Raw genomic sequence first — 18,175 nt, forward strand, 5'->3', positions numbered from 1 at the left:
TCAGGTTGGATGGGGAGCATTGCTGCACAGCTATTTTCAGGTCTCCAGAGATGTTCGATCAGGTTCAAGTCCGGGCTCTGGTTGGGCAACCCAAAGACATTGAGGCTTGTCCGGAAGCCACTCCGGCGTTGTCTTGGCTGTGTGCTTAGGGTCGTTGTCCTGTTGGAAGGTGAACCTTCGCTCCAGTCTGAGGTCCTGAGCACTCTGGAGCAGCTTTTCATCAAGGATTCTCTGTACTTTGCTTCGTTCCTCTTTCCCTCAATCCTGAATAGTCTCCCAGTCCCTGCCGCTGAAAAACATCCCCACAGCATGATGCTGCCACCACCATGCTTCACCGTAGGGATGGTGCCAGGTTTCCTACTGATGTGACGCTTGGCATTCAGGCCAAAGAGTTCAATCTTGGTTTCATCAGACCAGAGAATCTTGTTTCTCATGGTCTAAGAGTCTTTAGGTGCCTTTTGGCAAATTCTAAGCATCATGTGTCATGTGCATTTTGCCGAGGAGTGGCTTCCCTCTGGCCACTCTACCGTAAAGGCCTGATTTTGGTGGAGTGCTGCAGAGATGGTTGTCATTCTGGAAGGTTCTCCCATCTCCACAGAGGAACTCTGGAGCTCTGTAAGAGTGACCATCGAGTTCTTGGTCACCTCCCAGACCAAGGCCCTTCTCTCCCGATTGCTCAGTTTTGCCGGGCGGCCATCTCTAGGAAGAGTCTTGGTGGTTCCAAACTTCTTCCAGTTAAGAATGATGGAGGCCACTGTGTTTTTGGGGACCTTCAATGCTGCGGACATTTTTTGGTACCCTTCCCCAGATCGGTGCCTCGACACAATCCTGTCTCGGAGCTCTACGGACAATTCCTTCGGCCTCATGGCTTGGTTTTTGCCCTGACATTTACTGTCAACTGTGGGACCTTTAATAGACAGGTGTGTGCCTTTCCAAATCATGTCCAATCAATTGAATTTACTACAGGTGGACTCCAATCAAGTTGTAGAAACATCTCAAGGATGCTCAACGGAAACAAGAGGCACCCGAGCTCAATTTCGAGTCTCATATCAAAGGGTCTGAATACTTATGTAAATAAGGTATTTCAGTTTTTTATTACTTAATTATTTGAACCCTGAAAGTTTTACTTCATTTTATGAGTTAAGTCTTACCTTGTTTCAAAGTAGCCTAGGCAACCCTGGCAATATGGTGCCATTTGGGATGCAGACCTAGGAGTGAAAGGGAAAAGATAAGAGGTTGCAGCGTGTGTGAATTTAAAAAACACCTCCTTGGGTGGGTGTGTGCGCGAGCTTAGTTCTCCATTTTCTATCTGTTTATGATTTCATACATATTCAGAGGTGTGTGTTTCGTGGTCAACAATATACCCGTCTGTTAGCACCATATGTGTTTCTGTGCGTATTCACATGTACTTTTGTCTCGACTCGTGGTCAATACGATACCTACCCTTGAGGAGCAGGCATAGTCAGTCGTGTCTCTTTCCTGTATGCCAGTGGGGCTGCAATGAGTCACTAGGCCTTGTTCCTCTCTGTTTGTGCCTGCCACCGTGGTAACGGGAGACCCTGGGAGAGAATTCATATGCTGTTGGCCGGGATACACACACACTCTGACCCCCCGGGAACTGACCGTTAGTCATACAGAGGACTATTCCAATAAAGACAAGTCCAGGCCTGTTGACAGAGTGTGTGTTGGGGTTGTGGCTATCTTGTATTGTAGTGTGTGGGCATTTACAGTAGCCTATATTTTTATGTGTGTGTGTTTGGGTCGTTGCTAACTGGCTCAGTGTTGGTAATTCTTTGTTGGTAGGCAGAGAGAGCGGTCCATAATAACAGGCTATTGTGTAGTGACAGACTGAGGCGTCCACACTACAGTAGCCTGCTTATTTAGTGAAGCCCTGCTAAGTGCATTAGTGGAGCAGCATGGGAGAGGCGTGCTGCCAGCCTGCCAGGGCCTTGTCCTCTCTGTTTCCAACACACACGTGCATGCGTGCTCACACACCATTTACCATGACGCACACATACACACAGTTAAAAAATGAGGGTGCTGGGTACCCTCAACCAATCAGGGCACACACACACGCTAGCCTATTGTTAGTTCCTCCTCAGTTTAGTTTGTTAAAGGTGTGTGCATTGACGGCGCTTTCCACTTGCAGCTATGATATGGTTGTTGCTGTGTCTGGCTCCTATCTGTGTTTGCCGGCTAGACTGGCATTTCAGGTGTTGCCTTGAACACACATACACGCCTCTCTTTTGACTGTATGACCCTTCTTCAAAACTCACACACAACACACACTCACAAACACACCGCGTTTCGCCTATAGCCCTGTGGCTGCTAAATTGTTGCCGCCACTTTTTTTTTTTTTTTACAAATATTTCTGCTTTTTAAAGGGATATCTAGCATGCTAGTTGCTAGCTGCAAACTAGCATTAGCACAATAACTGGAAGTCTAAGTGAACAACCAGAACGCTATCTGTTTCCATAGAGTTCCTTTCATTGTCCGTAGTTAGCAAATAGCTCACGAAACTGCTTTCAACTCCCTTCATACTGCATAAAAAGACATTAAAATGTATCTGGAAATTCATTTGACTGTTATTTGAATTATCCCGCGCTATCCCTTTAAGATAAGTGACAAGTTATACAGAGTACAAGTCAGCAGAAGTGACGCTTCAGAAGTAGAGGCTGATTTTCCGTGTAGTTTCACTTTATTAAAAGCTGTTTAGGAGGAGGATAGTGGTTCTGAAGGGATGGAGGATACACTATCAAGCGGGTATAGACTACACTACCTTATGTAACAAGGCGTTGGGCCATGGTGCTCCTGAACTCAAACGTTCGTTGGAACTTTCCTGACGCTTCTGCGCTCCAACCTTACAGTTTGCGAAGCACTTTTTTAAGACCCTAGCTACATTAGGTCAAATGGGTTCAGTCCATTCATGTACGGTTGTCAGTCTTGATGCGGTAAGAGTTGAGGATCGTGCTGGTTAGCCCTCTGACAGTGCGGAGGTGGTTGCCTGTCAGCAATGTAGACCTAGATGTGTGCTAGAGGGGGCTGTGTCCCAAATGGCACTCTTATTTCCTATGAGCCCTGGTCAAAAGTAGTGCACTATATAGGGAATCGGGTGCCGTTTGGGATGCTTCCCTGGAGGTCTCAGAAGGGCAGTGGAGCCCATCACTCTAAATGACCAGATAGACTCTACTGGGCTCTGAGATACGGCTCAGCGCACAGCCACAAGACTAAGTGTCGAAGTCCAACTTGGAAATTTGGTCTTCTCTATAAAGTTAGGCTATTTTTTGCCATTTCTCCCCTCAATTAGGCTTGGGCGGTATACCGTGTATACTGGGGTATTTTTAACTACAGACGGTATGATTTTAATACCTCTTTAAAAACGTATATGTTTTGAGGCACCCTAAATCATCATTTTTTTAATTTAACCTTTATTTAACTAGGCAAGTCAGTTAAGAACAAATACTTATTTGCAATGACGTCCAAACCCGGACGACACTGAGCCAATTATGCGCAGCCCTATGGGACTCCCAGTTACGGCCGGTTGCGATACAGCCTGGATTCGAACCAGGGTGTCTGTAGTGACGCCTCTAGCACTGAGATGCAGTGCCTTAGACCGCTGCGCCACTCGGGAGCCCTATCTGAGATGTGCCAAATAACTGATCACCAGCTCAGGGCTCCAGCTATGCATTTGGTTTGCTAACTTGCTAGCTTAGTGGCTAGATTGCAAGATCAAGCTTCTTGGTTACAGCTTCTTAAATATGTGTATTATGATTTTTTTTTAAACATTTGGAAAAAAATGGCGGGGCTTGTGTGCACTGCCGGTAATACCGTATACCGCGCTATGGTACAGGAACGGTATGAAAATCTGGATACCACTCTACCCTCCATCTAGTCTCAAACTACAGGCCCACAAAGCCAAATGCAGGCCCCGGGAAAAATTAATTTGAGGCTCTCGATCTAGTCGGAATATCCAACAGTCATCTGAGGATCGTCTTTAACCATCTATGATATAACGAGATCCAATACATTTTCCTGGTAAATAGAACATATTAAGCTGATGTATTTAGTGGCGATATTAGACATGATACAAGTGAACGTCTTTTAATGTCTGGCTGAACTCTGACGTGAGCCTCCTCTCACACACCTGTGTGCTGTCTGGCCCCTCCCCCTGCAAGACTCGACAGGAGGAGATTCCACCAGTTTAGCTGGGTGGGAAGGTGTGTGTGTGTGTGTGTGTGTGAGAGAGAGAAACTGAACACGGTGTTACACAATCGTCATCTGAAGGCTGGAGAGGACGTCCCCTCATAAAGATATTAGGCCAGGGGTCATCTCGTTAATGGAGGGCAGGGAAACTTTATTTCAATGCTCTCTCTCTTGCTCAAAACGACCTGAGCCTCACCTGGCAGCGTGCTTTGAGGGGAAGGGGGGGAGACACACTTCTCTTAACAAAGGCAGAAATGTGCTCCCTGGGGCAGTCTGGTGTTAAGAGCGATTTGCCCCTACTCGCAGCAGACGAGTAGAGCCCAGTGCCACTCAGGTTTCACACGGGGGAGGTGTGTGTGTAGGAGGCGGATCGTAGGAGTATTAACGGTGGTGCAGGGTGTGTGGAGGTAAAGCGACGTGTGTGTGTGTGTGTGTATGTGTACTGGGGGGGGGGGAGCGTGCATTTGTGAGGGGGAGAGAAGAGGAGCGCACCACAGGCCAGAGCAGCTGCATGGCAGGATGCCTCCTCTTCTCTCTCCCTGGAAAGGAGCCCAGTGCTAATATGGAACTGCAGGCCCGTCAGGAGACGACTGACTGGATGTGGGCTGCTGCCTTAATTCCAGTAATACACAACTCAATTACAACAACCCAATAATACACACTCTCCCTCTGTCTACGTGCCTCTCTTTAACCCTTGCTCTGTTTTCCCCCCCCCCCCCCCCCCCCTGCTATCTCTTTCCCTCTTCCCCATCTCTCTCTCGCCGTCATCATTTTTGCCTTGTGACAGACTCACGCCCCTTTGACTCCTCAGGATGGGAGAAAATGTGCTGTGTAAACGCCACCAGCTATGGTCTTCCTCCTCTCTGAAAGCATAAGTCTTTGCTTTTCAGATGTCATGAAGTTGTGGCCCTGAAAGGGAAGTTGCGGGTGTTTATGCAGCTTGTCACAGTGATGGAGAGCGCGTGTCTTGCAACACACAGGCAGGTGGAGTGCTCCTGCACACACCACACACACACACCATACGCACTTCTCTTCACCTTCATCCCTTGGTCTTTTCTAGCTCTCCCTGTGAGCTTAGTACTGGTATTGTGTGTGTGTGTACAATAGCACTCTAGGTTGTCTGGACCTGCTCCGTGGAATGCCCTCACACACTACTCCATCTCACATCTTCTCCCTCTATCCCCTTTGTCTCTCTTTTCCCCCCCTTCCCTCCTCTCCTTTGAGCTGCTCTTCCTCTGGAGTGATTGTTTCCTCCTGCGGTAGTGGAAGACGTATAGGAGTATTAGGTGTGTGTGTGTGTGCGCAAGGTTTTACTGTGTTTGCTCTGGGCGGCAGGTCACCGCAGAAATGGCTCGCCCCCACACACACACACACTATCTTTTTGCTCTCTTCTCTTAGAGGAAGCATAAGCATCTGCTGTACGACAAGATGGCACTTGTCTGTTGCGTGTATATGGAGCGATGTAGCATGTCCATTCGTTTTATGTACTGAGGTTTTGGATTCCTAAGGAGCAACATTTCATCACACTGTTGCGTTTTACATGGGAGGATGCTTGGGCTATATGTTTGATTTGGAGCTACTTTTTTTGTCCTTTGCGGATTGCCAATCCTCAATCCCTCAGCCGTTTTACCAGAAAAAGTGGCGGGATGACCACTGTCTGATTTTTCAGATTTTGAATTGTCCCTTTAATCACTTAGGGGCCATTTGATGCTGCTCTTGCTCTCAAGGGCCCCGTTGCGTTTGAATGCGTTGGCAAATTAATTGGCTGCCCCTTTAGGTTAAGCTTTTACTCTCCTCTAGATCTCTACATCAATTTGGTGTTTTTTTAAAGCATTTTGTCGGCTTTCCCCTCATGTCCTCACATAGACAAATAGATGGTGAAAGAAGTGCTTTTATCATAAATGGACGTTAGTGGCTGTATTTTCAAAGCTGAGTTTTTTTTCTTTTCTTGAGTGTATATCCTCTGACTGTGCCCCAAATGGGAAGACCTATGGGCCCTGGTCGAAGGTAGTGCACTACATAGGGAATAGGGTGCCATTTGGGATTCAGACTCTGGCATTAATTGTAGTGCTAGTTTAGACGTTTTCTCGTAAAGAGGAAACATCAAAGATTGACTCTGGGCCAACTTGTCCATTTTCTCCGGGGCTGGGAGTAGACAAACACTACATTTAGAGTTGTCATAACGCCGCTTTAAAACATACTGCTCTGTCTTTCCTTTCATCTGCAGCCAGCTCTCTTCCTGTCTTAACTCTCTCACACACACCAAACTCCCGACCATGGATGGGCTCTTGCACGCACACACGCACACGGCATGCACAAGCTCACACGCAACACATGCGTACACATATTTGTGTGTTTTTAAAATATTTTTTTTCGTAGAACAGGGAGCATGGCTGATGTTAAAAGCACATGTGGGTCTCCCCCCCCCCCAATCCCCTCCTCTCTAACAGAGGACTGTTTATACCCCTCCCTGACAGCCAGTGGAGGAAACAACTTCCGTCTTCCCAACAGCTGGATCAGAGGCCCTCCCTATACCCGGCCAGCCAGCCGCTCCCAGTCCCACTCACGACCTCCTAACCTCCTCCCTCATCCCTCTCTCCTTTCCTCCCCCTGTCCCCTCCTTCCTCGCTGAGGCTGGGCGCCAGGGCGGGCTGTCCACGCTCCCGCCGACACGTCCCTGGTGTTTTGGTGACCCCGCGCTCTTACCACATCCCCCTATTCCCCTGCATCTGTTTCACAGGCCCGCAACAGCAGTCCCCGGATGGTTGTAAATCTCTCCTTGCTCTGCCTGAGTGTGTGGAGGATAGAGGGGCAGGGGACATTTTTGGAGACTGTCCACCCTGTCAGAGACTCAGCCAGAAAGAGAAGGAGTAGGCTGTTGGACCTGCCTTTCCCAGGCCCTGTCTCAATACTCATACCCTCCTCTCCTTGCCTCCTCCAAGACCACTAAAAGCAACAAATGAAAGCACTAATGTGTGTGAAAGAAGTAAAGGGCAATGGAAGCTGTTTCAGACCATTGGGGGACACGTTTACGCAACCTTACCTGTCACCTATCAGTGATCATCAAGAAAAGGTTACGAGGAATGGAAGCCTCTGAGGAGTGTTGAGACACGTCCCTGGTGCTCGGTGGGAAAAGAGGAAGTGTAGAAAGTCGTGATGTGGGACAGATGAGCGACCAGTGAGGATTCCGACCGTCTGTTTCCCTCCCAGCAGGGCCCCAAGGGGACCATTCCTGCAGATCCTCCTGTCACTCAAGACACTGTCTGTCTCCCAAATTTCCTATGTAGCGTACTACTTTTGACCATGGCCCCATAGAGCTCTGGTCAAAAGTTGTGCTCTATATAGAGAATTAGAATGCCATTTGGGACGCATTGTCTGACAGCACCGTTACTGTTCACACACTTAGGCCCCTGTTAGCTGTCCACGGCTCGGATAAGAGGATGCGGTAATAGGAAAACCACACTTCCTACCTCACATGGTAAAAATAGAGCAGTCTGTTTTAAGTCTTCTCTTTTGTTTTAGTTTTTTGAACAGATGAAATGGGGGATTTTCTCAATGTCTTCCCTGCACATTGGCTACCAGGGGTTAGATTTGGATTCAGTTTACTGCTGAATGCTTTAAGGTGGCAGGTCTTCTAGTTTTTGTGTATTAGATATTTTATCAGACCTCTTCCCGTCGCCCACTGACAATAGCTAGATTTCCATCCAATTGGCGACAGATTTTCAATACGAATTCTAAAATCTGCATCAAAACAATATGCACGTTTTCCCGCCAGAGATGTTTCCATCAAACGGACTTTTTGCGGATAAAAGGCTTTGCGTAATGACATAGTGCACATAAAAACCACTTTTGCCATTTAAATGTACCACATAAAAAATACAAGTTCAATTTCCAGACTTATTTTCAACTCCACCGATGGTTTTATCACAAAAACTATTGCGTTATATGGAAAATGTGTCCATTTTGGTCTTGGCACATGTGCTTTAGCCAGCAGCTCACAGATACGGTGCAGTTAGGCTAGCCAACATGATGAGATTATTATGGGTTAGAGTGAGAATTTTTATTTGTCAAATGGCAGCCAAGCATCGCACATCATGTCACCAGAATAAGACCCTCAATATTTATTGGAAAGGATCTTCAAGCTCGTCACCATGTCTTCTGAAGCCTAATAAATTGCATGCTTTCCAGAGTCGTAGTGGGAGGACCACAGAACATATCATCCCTCGTGGTTCCAAGTTTACTTCGAACTTATGGTTTCCACCGCCATTTATTACATTATTCATTTTACAAACAAAAAGATCCCACCATGCCGAAGGAACAAATTGTCTGTCGGCTTTTATGAATATTTCCTGTGTCCATCGGGCCGGTTCTGACTTTTTTCATGCGTCAGGTAATTCCTCTGCATGAAATAGTTGGATAAAAACCTGGTTATGGATGAAGAAACTTGATGTATGTTTTCAGAAATGGAGTTTGATTGTGCTTGCAATGACACATTTCACTCTTGCGGTGGCGTTAAGGAATTCAATGTTTGTTTGCAGTTCCTGCTGTACCGTGTGTCAACGGGACAGGTGTGTGCTCTCAAGACCAGCTGGAAACCCGTATTTAGCTGAGGGAGTTGGAGTGGTGTGTGTCTTCTGATGAGTGTCATCGGCCGTCTCTGTGGTTCGTTTGGGACCGGCGCTGCTCCTTCATGGTACTTACCTTCATGGAACTGACTGACATGAGTCGGACCTCCAGATTCATCTGTGTGTGATAGAAGTCGTGGAGACTGAGAGACAGAGGGGGGGGGGCTCTTCCAAGGTGTCGACCGTGGATGTGCTGTGTGCCACAATCAGACTATGCCTTGGAATTGAACACATTACAGTTGATTCTGTTCAATGTGTCTGTCTGCCTGCTGATGTGCGCGTTCACACACGCCCAGTGCTCAGCGGCGGGCAGTCCACACCTGTGGCTCTGAGGGATTATGACAGTGATTTAACATAAACACTCTGTCACCCCGAGATTATCAGGCCGACGTTACCCAGTAAGATTGATTGTCCAGGCTACTTAGCTGCAGTACAGACCATCTGAGTGCAAAAGGTTGGCTTTAGAAGCCTGGGAACTATAGCTCTCTGTGATTTTACCATGATTTACAACCCCCCCCCCCCCCCCCCCCCTAAACAACTCACAAATTACATAGATATTTTCTGAATTTCCAGTTTGAGTGTCTTGCACAGTTTTTACGGTATAAAGACTTGTCATTACTCTGCGCTTGTATGTGAAATACAGTCTCAATCGTGCACAGGTAAAGTAAGAGCAGTGATGTTGTGATTTTGTTGGAAGACTTAAGAAATATGGGATGTGTATGGATTCCTTTTTATTAAAACCCTCTCAAATTCATCGTCCTCTGTGTTTGATCATACTGCTGTTTTCCAACATCAAACCTGTTGAATCCAGTAGTGTGCCTCTAGCTAAAATAAATCCACTTAGGAAATGAAATCTCCAGATTTTGCTCGTTAACCAATTTTACAATCCCCTGCATGCACAAAGTTGTTGACATCTCACCCTTTAAAGCTGTGTCAATGTCTGTCAATAAAACTGTACACGAAACTACACAACACGTCTTCACCTGGCGTTGTCACGCTTTGTTTTCCCCGCTCTGCTTCTTTGTTTAGTCTGGCCCCTTTGGTGACCCCAGGTTGAACCTGTTCAGGCCCAGGGCTCGACTCCTTGGTTCTGCTCTCCTTAAGCATCTGGTTCCTAGATGAGCCCTCCAGAGCCAGCCCTGATTCATGGCTTTGCCACTGATGGGGCGTCTTTCCGACGACATTCCCGCTTTCTGCGTCCGCCTCCTGCAGCCCTTACGTTTTTATAGCGTGTTACAATACAGATTTAGAGACAAGTCAAGTGACATGGCGACGGACTACTCTTCTGTTTGTTGCATTAAGAGATCGGCTTTCAGTCAGGACAGGATCGCGCATGCAGACGTTCAAAGAGTCGGATCACCCCCCCCCCCCCCCCCCGACTGTAACCTTGCTTGTGAGAAGAGAAGTTAACTCGTTTTGTTTGAATGATGACAGTTTGGGACGGGAGCCTCCTGACCAGGCAGTGAACTCGGTCCTGTCTTGAGTTGGCTGATGCTGGACTGGGGCACCATGCAAAAACAACAGGGGCTAGTCTTGGCACCGAACGTTACCCACAGAAAGCCTTGCGTTGACACTTTCTAATACAGTCTCCCTTTTCTAACGTCTGCCTTTCTCCTTTCACGTCAAACTCCAGAGAGGGGCATCCCCCATATTAAAGAGATTAAGGTTTCTCTCTCCTCTCTTCTCTCCATCTGTATGGTGCGGTTGTTCAGCCTGGACCACACTGTTTCACAGTCTAATTACAGGTCAATTAAAGGCTTTTCCCTCAGTCCCTTCTCCTGTTCCTGCTCCGGCCACCGAAGGCTTACAGCCTTTACAGCTCAGCAGAGTGGGAGTGAAAGAGATATAATTTAATGTGGAGATCAGCCGAGAGAGGGACCTGAAAGAGGGGATTGGGAAAGGCCCGGAGTCCCGTCCCCCCCCCCTCAGCCCGCCACCTGAAAAGGGGCCTCTGGGATAGAGGCCAAAGGATTATGGGAATATTCATGACCAGATAAAGGGGAGGGTGGCTGAATAGCAGTGTCTCAGGGCTCATCTCTTAGGTAAACATGCGCCTATATAGATTATTTTTTTATTCCTCTGAGGCAACAGGCAAGGAACGGCGACTCTGTCCACTTCGTGTGTTGCATTTCCGTACGCCTCAAAAGGAAAGCCGCCTTGTTGTGGCCTTTTCTTTCCCTTGTCGTCTTGCAGGACAAACAGATGGGGAAGAGAAATAAATATCTGTTTCTCACTGTTGCTGCCCAAAATATTGGCTTTTTCTGAAAGCTGCCGTTCAGAGCCGTGCGTGCCCTCGCTTTTGTCCCGCAAGATGGCAGGCCCTTCATTATAACACCATTATAAATTAAAGTGAATTGCGGACCATTTTACCTATCAAATTCTGCTAAAAAAAAATATTGAGACCTCCTACAGCTATAAGGTAAGAGAACTGCTATAACACTGTAAAGTGAACTTCAGGTAAGGTTACCCCCTGTGGTTGACCTGGTGCAGTAAGTGGACCACATCGAGCAATTAACTCGACACAATAGCTCCCTTATCACTGTCACATCTAGACTCCGCTCAGCAGTGACGCTTTGAAGGTGAGCCAGGGGTTTTCCCGGGCTTGTTTTGATGTGACAGAGATGTCCCCTCTCCTCCTCCTTTTTTTTCTCTTCTCCCATGGGTCTGGCTCAGACAGATGTTGCTAGTAATCCTGATCCGATTGGCTCCGATTTGAATTATGATGTTTTGCGGCCGGAGCCTGGCCCACACTCCTCCTCCTGGTATGTGTGCTCCATAACGTTCTTTTGAGCGGTATGGTTCTAGAGTGGGGCTACAGCCGGGTAAGGTTTCAGCCTCGCCACACCTGCCGTGGTGGTGGAGCCGTGGAACCGTGTCAGCGTGCCCTCTCTCCCAGCCCTAATGCCTCCATTAGGTGTCGTAATCTCCCCTTACCGCCTCCCTATTGTGCCCTGACGTGTTAACTGAGTATCAAAGGCTGGGGAATTTCGTTTTGCCACCTGCCAGGAGTGTGTGTGTGTGGAGGGAGAGAGAGGAGGGGATAGGTGCTTTTCTGCCACTGCTTGTGCTGTTTTTCACTGTGTGTGTGTGTGAGGTCAGTGTTTTCTCAGCACTTTTAGTGTTATATTTCAGGACTCCGAGGTGTGTGTGCGCGCGCGTCCTCAAAGGCTGCCGCGTGCCTTTCATCAGTCAGAAAGGGATACCTCTGCACCCGTTCCCCCTCAAAGGGTCTCGCACGAGCCCCTCGCTCTAGGATAAGGTTACCCTCTAAAGCACGCATGCAGCTCCCACCTTTGTGTTGACTTGAAATGGACACTTAAGACATTGTTGTTCCCATGCCTAAACCGCTATGATTTATTGTCCCGTGGAAATCAAGGAGACTTATGGTTTTGAAGCTTTCAGACCTTTTGAGTCAAAAGTATTTGAAGATACTCTTCTGATTTGTATCTCGTGAGGCTGATTGGAAGTAGCTGAGTTGCAGTTTGTGCCTCAGAGTTTTGTTTGAGTTTGTGCTTGGGGCAGCTCCAGTCGGATTAGTCTACTGGAATAGAGAGCGAAGGAGAGACGGGGCCAAGGATGGGTGCAGCTGGCACTGCTAGTCCCCTGTAGGCCTCCTTTTCTCTCTCGCTGGCCCATAGACTTACTCTTGCCATTGTTAAATCAGTGATTAAAGAGTCTCTGTTACTGCAGCCCCTCGTGTGACAGTACATGTTGTCATATGGACGGATTTCTCCTCAAAACGACCCCAACGGCGGGACGTGGTGACTCAACATTTCTCCAGTATATTTTCCCTTTCATGTGGAATGTTGTCATGGTATCTCCCGTCCATTAGCTTGACGTGTGCCTGGAGGGACATAACATGTCATCGGTTCGGAGGGGGGGTCTTTGATGTGGTGGTGGCTGTGAGCTTACTGGAAATGGCCCACAACTCTCCTCTTCATCAGAATATTTCACTGAAGTGGTCAGTTTTTTTTTAGGTTTGAGGGCTGTCAGTGGGGACCATCTGCTGTTGGGCTGAAATAAGAGGTGACAGTGGAGGCACAATGGCCTGTGACAAGTCTGTTGTTCTGCAAGTAAAGACATACAACATTTCAGGGTGTTGGTTTCACACTCGGACTGTGAAGGTATGCCATGGGCTATTATATACACTGAACAAAAATATAAACACAACATGTAAGGTGTTGGTCCCATGTTTCGTGAGCTAAAATAAAAAATCGGAGAAATTTTTCATATGCACAAAAAGCTTATTTCTCTCCAATTTTGTGCACAAATTTGTTTACATTCCTGTTAGTGTGCTTTTCTCCTTTGCAAAGATAATCCATCCACCTGACAGGTGTGGCATACCAAGAAGCTGATTAAACCGTATGATCGTTACACAGGTGCACCTTGTGCTGGGAACAATAAAATGCCTCCCTAAAATGTGCAGTTTTGTCACACACAATGCCACATATGTCTCAAGTTTTGAGGGAGTGTACAATTGTCATGCTGACTTCAAGAATGTCCAACAGAGCTGTTGCCAGAGAATTCAATGTTCATTTCTCTACCATAAGCTGCCTCCAACGTCGTTTTAAAGAAATTGTCAGTACATCCACCCAGCCACACAAGCGCAGACTACGTGTAACCACGCCAGCCCAGGACCTCCATATCTGGCTTCTTCACCTGCAGGATCGTCTGAGACCAGCCACCCAGACAGCTGATGAAACTGTGGGTTTGTACAACCAAAGAATTTCTCCACAAACGGTCAGAAACCGTCTCATGGAAGCTCATCTGCATGCTTGTCGTCCTCACCAGGGTCTTGACCTGACTGCAGTTCGGCATCGTAACCGACTTCAGTGGACTCACCTTCCATGGCCACTGACACGCTGGAGAAGTGTGCTCTTCACGGATTAATCCCGGTTTCAACCTTACCAGGCAGATGGCAGACAGAGTGTATGTGTGCAGTTTGCTGATGTCAACGCTGTGAACAGAGGGCCCCATTGTGAGGTTAATGTATGGGCAGGCATAAGCTACGGGCAACGAACACAATTGCATTTTATCAATGGCAATTTGAATGCACAGAGATATCGTTACGAGATCCTGAGGCCCATTGTCATGCTGTTCATCCACCGCCCTCACCTCGTGATTCAACATGATAATGCATGGCCCCATGTCGCAAGGATCTGTGACCAACAGATTCATACCTGTATTCCCAGTTGTGAAATCCCGAGATTAGAGCCGAATGAATGTATTTCAATTGACTGATTTCCTTATATGAACTGTAACTCGGTAAAAATGTGGAATTGTCGCATGTTGCGTTTTTATATTTTAGCTGTAACTGCCGTCACTGGTGGTTGGAAGCACTGGAAGCCACGGTTTTGAGAAACATCTCAAAGTCCTTGGGGTGTCTCGCAAATACTAACACAGTAGAATAGAGTAGGCCTCTTTTAGCAGAATCAACCACTCACAAGTGGTTTTCTGTGATGTACTGTATGAAATGAGGCATCTTGGATGCTCCATATCAGGGTCGAAGTCCGTCAATTCAGGAAGTTATTTTAATTTTAAAATTCAAAAATGTATAAACATATAGGTTCTCCTTGTCAATTTGTTGAGAAGTCATTGAAAATACATGACCTTTTTGCCACAAAGTCAGAATTTTACTTTACTTCTTGAATTGACTGTCTTCAATTTGGAATTGACCCAACCCTGCTCCATATCCACTGTTTGGTTTTGGTTTTAAATTCGCAACTAACCCACTCTTTGGTCTTTCCTCCTCCTGCAGAGAAAGTCCGTGAGATTCAGGAGAAACTTGAAGCCTTCATAGAAGCTCTTCACAAGGAGAAGTAGAGCATCAGGTATCTGACTCTCAATGATCTCATTGTAGATATCTCACATGTGCTACAGTACATTGACTATTAGTGGCCAGCATTGTACAGAAATGTCTCTAATATACCTCAATTATGTAAATACATACAGTACCAGTCAAAAGTTTGGACACACCTACTCATTCCAGAGTTTTTCCAGCGGTTAAGAGTGTTGGGCCATTAACTGACAAGTTAATCAGTGGGTAATGAAAGTTTTTTTTTTAATAAAAAGTGGGGGTACAAAAACAGTGCCCCCCTCCCTAATCTTATAGTGGTAAATGCTCAGTCTGCCCTATGGCTCAGCTCAAACACTACATCATTCACGCACCTCTCTCTCTCTGACCCCCCTCAGACAGATTCAGCTCCTGAACTCCAACAGTATCAGATATACATTTAAAATAGAAAACAATTGTTGCTGTATTGAATTGAAATGAATCAAACCGCATCGATTTGTTCCACTAATCAAATTCCATCAAATGGTTTCAAACTAAGAGTATTGTTCCAGTATCGGAGTCCATGTATCTAGATGCACATCCCTTAGCTTCTATTCAAATGATGCAGCTCAGTGCTGGTTCATAGTGTCACTGTCCCACCAGTAACGAGTGTTATGTTGAATAATTTTAACTATCTCACCCTTTTGTCCTTGCAGAAACCATTGGAAGCAAACCTGCGGATCACAGAAGCAATGCACTGATCAAAGAAAACAAATCCCCCCCCCCCTCTCTGTAAATGACTACTCCCCCACCCCCACATCTGATTTTAATGTCTATGGCTTAGCTTACCGCTCCCCTTACACACCTCACCGAAAAGAAAGGAGGGAAATGAAAGGAAAGTAGGAGCCGCAGCACAGGGAAAAGAAGTGGAGTGTGTCGGACAGAGCCCTTTAAACTGAGCTGTGTCCGTTTTCCAGCGTGGCAGAGCATAGAGCACTTTCTCAGATCTGGGTGGGCTCCCTATCACAGCTTCATGCCTTCTCCACAGGGCTTTAAAGGCCCCGAGTGTGTTCACCAGACGTGTCCTCTTCACACAGCAATCCAACAACCGTCTCCTGCTCTCTTTTCTTTTGCTCGTCTTTTCACTTTTTCGACACGGAAGACTAAGAGATGGGGAGGAAAAAAGACAAGCTTGAAGTTACACAGCCACCTGACTGACCGAGCGACATCTCATGGCTCGCTCGCTCTCTCTCTCTCTCCCTCTCTCCCTCCCCCCTTGCTCCCCTGTTTCTTATAAATGAGGATGTTGTACAGGTTTTCTCTCTCTTCACACTTCCTTTCCTTTCCTTTGGTTGGGAATGTGTTTAATTGGCTTCAGCACCCGTCAGAGGGTTGCTTCCCAAATGGCTCCCTATGTAGTGCACGATTTTTGAATGGACTATTCTCCTGCCTAATGCTAGCCCTAACCATACCTGTAGCCCTAGCCCCAATTAGGACGTCTTATTGCTAATGCACTTTAGTTAGCCCAGTGGCTAGCTCTAGTCCAACTCTACACTGGCAGCGTATCGACGGCTCACTTAACCCCATAGTTCACACTGGTACAACAGTCAACCTCCATCCTCCCAAAACTCACATATATTAAAAGTGGTGCATCTATTCCACACAATATAATATAGATTTTTATTTTGTCGAAGCAGACTTGATTTGAGAGTTGTGCCTGCTATTGGTAGGAAGTGTGGACGAGCCCACTAAGTACCTCTCTCTGTGACCTTCTGTGTGTGTGTGTGTGCACATCATCATCACGAGTTTGTGATAGCATTTCATTTCACTACGGGACTAAGCAACCTCTATACGATGTTCGTTCTGGAAAAGATCCAGCTTTGGTTTCTATTGGACTAGTATCCAGTTCAACCTGCAGTGGATGGAACCACATTGGTGGGGGAAAGACGCTAGTGACCCTCGCTTGATTCAAACGTGATGATAATGCACGGATTGGGTTCCTGGTACTGGACTCAACCACACTATCCCCCCCTCCTTTGACTCGTACTTTCACTGTTTCTGCCTCTGCTTCTCCATGATCTTCTGCCTCTTTATTCTCGCTCTTCTCTCTTCCTCTCCTATCAAGCCCTCTCTTCTCCTCTGTCCACCTCATCCTCTCTCTCTTTCCCCTCTCTCTCTCTCTCTCTCTCTTTCCCCTCTCTCCTTCACTCTTTGCTCCCGGCTCTAAAGCGCATCTCATGATAAGATGCACTAAAGGGGTTAGTCACATTCTTAACCCAGCTCATTCATATGTGTATGTGGGTATGTATACCGTACATTGTGTACATGTAAAGTTAATACCAATCATGCATCTGTTATTGCTTATGGGAGGAATGTCAGAGTTCAATGTGCTTGTAACAGTATATCCATCGGTTGGTTCAGCACGTACAGTTCTCTTATGTTGTAGATTGAGGTGTTTGCATGGTATACCCTTTCAGATGTGCTTTATTTATTACAGATTTGATTGTGTTTAAGAAAATAAGTGAAAATCAAATTGACGTTAATAAAAATAGCATTTTCCATGAAGTTATGTCCATGTTCTGTTGACTACATCCGTCTACCTTCTGCTACCGCAGTGTTGTCGAAATGTTGAGGACAAGACAAACTAACACACAACCTCGGCCGAGCGCTGCGGGGTGGCCGTCTGATCGCCTCTGACCCCGGAACATCGGGCCGTCGTTTTTTGGTTAATTTCCCAGCGATTTCTACATGTTGAACTGTTAATACCCAGCAGGCGATCTTCTGCGCACGGCCAACGTTCTTGTTGGTCTCACCTTACTAAAGACTTTTTCCTCGCAGACATAGTATGCATCCTCTTCAGCTGCAGAAACCCCCGTGCACCCTCCTTCAGGTCTTTCTCATTTGTCGACATTGAGTAATGTACAACTTGAATGGTAGAGAAAAACAAAAAGTGGCTGGTGCTTGTCGGAGAGTAGATGAAGTCGTTTAAATGTCCACACCATTTGTATACAGCACTCTTCTTTAGACAGCTGTGTTTAGTTTGTCTTTGTTGCTCAAATCTACAGTTGAAGTCGGACGTTTACATACACCTTAGCCAAATACATTCAAACTCCGTTTTTCACAAGTCCTGACATTCGATCCTAGTAAAAATTCCCTGTCTTAGGTCAGGATCACCACTTTATTTTAAGAATGTGAAATGTCAGAATAATAGTAGAGTGATTTATTTCATCTTTCATTTATTTCATCACATTCTCAGTGGATCAGAAGTTTTAAATGGTTTATCTTGGGTTAAATGTTTCGGGTAGCATTCCAGAGCTTCCCACAATAAGTTGGGTGAATTTTGGCCCATTCCCCCTGACAGAGCTGGTGTAACTGAGTCAGGTTTGTAGGCCTCCTTGCTCGCACACGCTTTTTCAGTTCTGCCCACAGATTTCCTATAGGATTGAGGTCAGGGCTTTGCGATGGCCACTCCAATACCTTTACTTTGTTGTCCTTAAGCCATTTTGCCACAACTTTGGAAGTATGCTTGGGGTCATTGTCCATTTGGAAGACCTGTTTGCGACCAAGCTTTAAC

At 46.5% G+C, this 18,175-nt stretch overlaps 1 protein-coding gene across 10 annotated transcripts in view; it reads left to right on the forward strand.

Annotated features, from left to right (window-relative positions):
• LOC120054619 (dynamin-like 120 kDa protein, mitochondrial) overlaps positions 1-17,166 on the forward strand; it is a 58,111-nt gene extending 40,945 nt beyond the window's left edge. For all 10 annotated transcript variants that reach the window (XM_039002098.1, XM_039002100.1, XM_039002103.1 and 7 more), the window contains 2 exons: positions 14,587-14,659; positions 15,318-17,166. In XM_039002098.1, coding sequence (XP_038858026.1) covers positions 14,587-14,651 — 65 coding nt within the window. In that variant the 3' untranslated portion in view covers positions 14,652-14,659; positions 15,318-17,166. The remainder of the gene's footprint in view (positions 1-14,586; positions 14,660-15,317) is intronic.
• The last annotated feature ends 1,009 nt before the right edge of the window (positions 17,167-18,175 follow it).

This window comes from Salvelinus namaycush, chromosome 10 (assembly GCF_016432855.1).
Source record: "Salvelinus namaycush isolate Seneca chromosome 10, SaNama_1.0, whole genome shotgun sequence".
Taxonomy (NCBI): domain Eukaryota; kingdom Metazoa; phylum Chordata; class Actinopteri; order Salmoniformes; family Salmonidae; genus Salvelinus; species Salvelinus namaycush.